General features: G+C 37.9%; 1 protein-coding gene across 2 annotated transcripts in view; it reads left to right on the top strand.

The window, feature by feature from the left end:
* The window catches only part of LOC107573462 (retinoic acid receptor RXR-alpha-A), a 91,779-nt gene that overhangs the window by 22,409 nt on the left and 65,957 nt on the right, over positions 1-3,413 (top strand). For both annotated transcript variants that reach the window (XM_016259893.1, XM_016259892.1), the window contains exon 2: positions 1,864-1,932. In XM_016259893.1, coding sequence (XP_016115379.1) covers positions 1,864-1,932 — 69 coding nt within the window. The remainder of the gene's footprint in view (positions 1-1,863; positions 1,933-3,413) is intronic.

Raw genomic sequence — 3,413 nt, 5'->3', positions numbered from 1 at the left:
TGAGGAAAAAAAAATAACTTAAATGATTTTAGCAAATGGCTGCAATATAACAAAGAGTGAAAGATTTAAGGGGGTCTGAATACTTTCCGTACCCACTGTATACTGTGTATATACACACACACAATTATATTTCTATATTACAATTTTTATTCCCAAAATAAGTATAATTGGTGCTATAGAAAAAGAAGCAATGTGGTGTAAAATAAATATAAGAAATAAATGTATAAAATAAGACAAAGAAATTACATCAGCAACACATCTCTGAAAATTCAATTCATTTTTTTTTATGAGGTGTACGTGTTTGTTTGTTTGTTTGTTTGGGAGTGGATGTGTTTTTGGGTGGGAATCTCATTATTCATAAAGAACATACTTTCCTTGCTAATGTCGGTCGTTTGTCTTGGAAGTGCAGCCCGCTGGGTTCCATGTTGTTGTTTGTTTGTTGCAAGCAGACGGGAGAATGGTGGGAGAGGATCGCAACCGCACTTTCCCCATGAGACATATAGCGCACTTCCATATACACACACAAACACGCTCGCACGCACTCACACACACATGCGCTGCCCCCTCCGGTGTGGCGCACGCATACACGCATTCCCCTCAGCCTGCAAAGCCTCTTCCTGCCTCACGTAGACGCATAGTTTCCCAGAGCAGACCTCCCTCCCTGCTCTTACCCCAGGGGTCCGCACAACTGTTCTCCACTTTTCCGGGGGGAGGAGGTGGACGACTGGAGAGGCCCACCCCTGCGGCCTCCGCAGTTCTTTTAGCAGCTCGCCAAAACCCAATCACTCCCCATTTGGGTTTCATTAACGGGACCCGAGCAGAACAGAGGACAAAAGAAAAAACAATCATAAAATGGAAAGAGAAAAAGATTTCAAAGGCTTGTTATGTGGTCAATAAATTCAGGCCTTTCCAAAATGTGCGTCTGAAATGGGAACCGATCCCTTTGTGTTTCTCCAGAGCGGAAACCAAAAACGAATCATGCATAAACATATCTGGCTGTGTGTGATAAAAAGAAATTGTGCTTTTATATAGAGCATGATATTATCTTCCCAAAGCAGCCTTATATGTGGATGGACATTTGTCAAGGACATGCATACAAGCAAACACTGCAAATGTTTTTACTCGCACATTCATGCCACTGAAATGGGCCTCGGTGCCAACTGTAACACTCTTACACGTAACTCGGAAAGATTTACATGAATTAGCAAGACCTGTTCTCTCGATACACTGCAGAACAGAAAGTGAATACGGTTTCTGTCTTGAAATAGCCACTCGCCCACAACTGTCCACACACATAGAGAGAGAGAAGAAGTGACAAATTCCACAGATTACTGCCATCAGCTCAGCAGCCTCACTTCACTTCATATAATAACCATCAAATTGAATCACAGCCATCTGATTGGTCGACACCCCCCTCAAATCCAGACTTTAGAAGCAGTAAGTTGCATATTACGCTTTATTGTTCCTTCCGCCATCGTCTGGTTTTGTTTCCCTTTTTTAATTGCCGCGAGTTTATGTATCCACACGTGTGCTGAAAAGAGCTGGTGTTGTTGCAGCGAGGGCGTCTGGGATGTGTAAAATTCAAGCGCCAGACCACCAGACTCCCCTCAAGGCCCATAAAGACGACCCACTGCTCCCAGCTAAGGAAACGCTGGAAAACCAAGCCGCCCAGCCCTGGCTGCAGGCCATCTCAGTTAGTTTTTATGGAGTTCTTGTATCTTTAGTATGGTAATGTCATACTTTAGAAGATTTAATGTCATTGATTTTGTTCACAGAAACCAGAGAAGTGCATGATGGGTGTTGTGTATGAAATAGGGTTTCCACGATTACTCATTTTTGCTCAACTTTTACTCAACTTTTCAGACTTGTTAATGCCAAGGACCCCCAAATGTGATGATCCCTATAGACGGACCCCCTTCCTAAAATATAAAGGTAAGTATAAAATGTAAATAGTAAGTGTGATTAATTATAAAAGACAACATTTTGTTTAAAAATGTATTTACTGCCATTTATATTGTCGTTGTACAAATATAAGATTTTATCTGCAAAATGTTTTAAATTATTCATTAATTTATTTGTTGCACCTTTCACAGTAAATAATGATATTTTTTTAAATTTTTTACAGTTTTTGTCATTTCTAATATTTTACACTGGTGTGTTTACATTTATTGAAATATATATTGAATAAACAAAGAATAAATAAACAAACAAATTAAGTATTCTGCCTACTTAATGCAGAGTGAATATTTTCCAGGTAACATTTTAAGTTTTACACTCTGAAATGTTTACCTTATTTAAATTATATATTTTTCCAAACATTACCTGAAAAAAGAAAAATAATACATTTAATAAAATAAAACATTTCTCATTTTCATTGTTTAAATTGAAGTACTAAAATAACTCAAAGTAAATCAACTAAAATAAAAAACAAATGCTTAATATAGTCAAATAGAAAACACTAATAAAAAAAATAAATATTAAAATTAAAATAGAAAACAAGAATCTAGTTCTAACACAATTCGGGGGAAGGGTCCATAGACCCTCGTAATTGGCCATTTGGTTAGGTGACGGGGAGTTCGATATTATTTGTTAAATATAACAAAAAGTTGTGTGTCTGATTGGTCCAAATGCTACAAATGTTTAGGACTAAATTTAAAGAATTTTAAACGCTCCCACAGAAGACAGGGTTCCCACGCTTCTTGAAAGTACTTGAATTTCAGACATATGGATTCAAGGCCTGGAAAGTACTTGAAAACAAACATAGGTCCTTGAAAGTGCTTGAATTAAATTTGAAATAAATTTTGTTTATTTCGGGGATTAAAGTTTTCCATCGCTATGACTGATTTCCGTCAATTGGAAAAAAAATTAGGGGAAAAGAAACATGTAGCGCATTGTTGTTGTTGTTCTGCCAGCACACCAAAAATCATTCCCGGCCACGGCTGCAGCTTCTCAGTGACAACATAGTAACGCCGCTCGCATCATTCACAGTCGGGTTATTAGCAGAGAACACAGAGCAGGACTTGAATTTCGGCCCGGGATTGTGGCTATTAATTGCAATTGTACTCATTCCCGCAGGTTCCGCACTAATAACAAGATGACAGATGACGGAACGTATCATTTGCATGTGTTTAAGGAGAGTGACAGCTTTTAATAGTTATTAAGAGAGTTTGCAAATGTGATAGATTCAATACAACAGTTCAGTAAACAAGTACTGCCTGATTTTGCTCCATTTCTTTAACAAAAATAGTTCCAAATATAGTAACAGCTCAGCCACTTCGCATCTCTAAAAGCAAACACAGCTGAGTTTCATTCATTCAATGAAAGTGCGTTTTTGAACGAATCTAGTGAGTCAGTGATTCATGATTACCCATTCATAAAGACAGTCACTTGCTTCATTCCTGAATGAATCAGCC

The sequence above is a fragment of the Sinocyclocheilus grahami genome, unplaced genomic scaffold, assembly GCF_001515645.1.
Source record: "Sinocyclocheilus grahami isolate Dianchi unplaced genomic scaffold, SAMN03320097.WGS_v1.1 scaffold1950.1, whole genome shotgun sequence".
Lineage (NCBI taxonomy): Eukaryota > Metazoa > Chordata > Actinopteri > Cypriniformes > Cyprinidae > Sinocyclocheilus > Sinocyclocheilus grahami.
The sequence above is the reverse complement of the archived record's forward strand: the minus strand, read 5'-3'. Positions and strand labels throughout refer to the sequence as shown.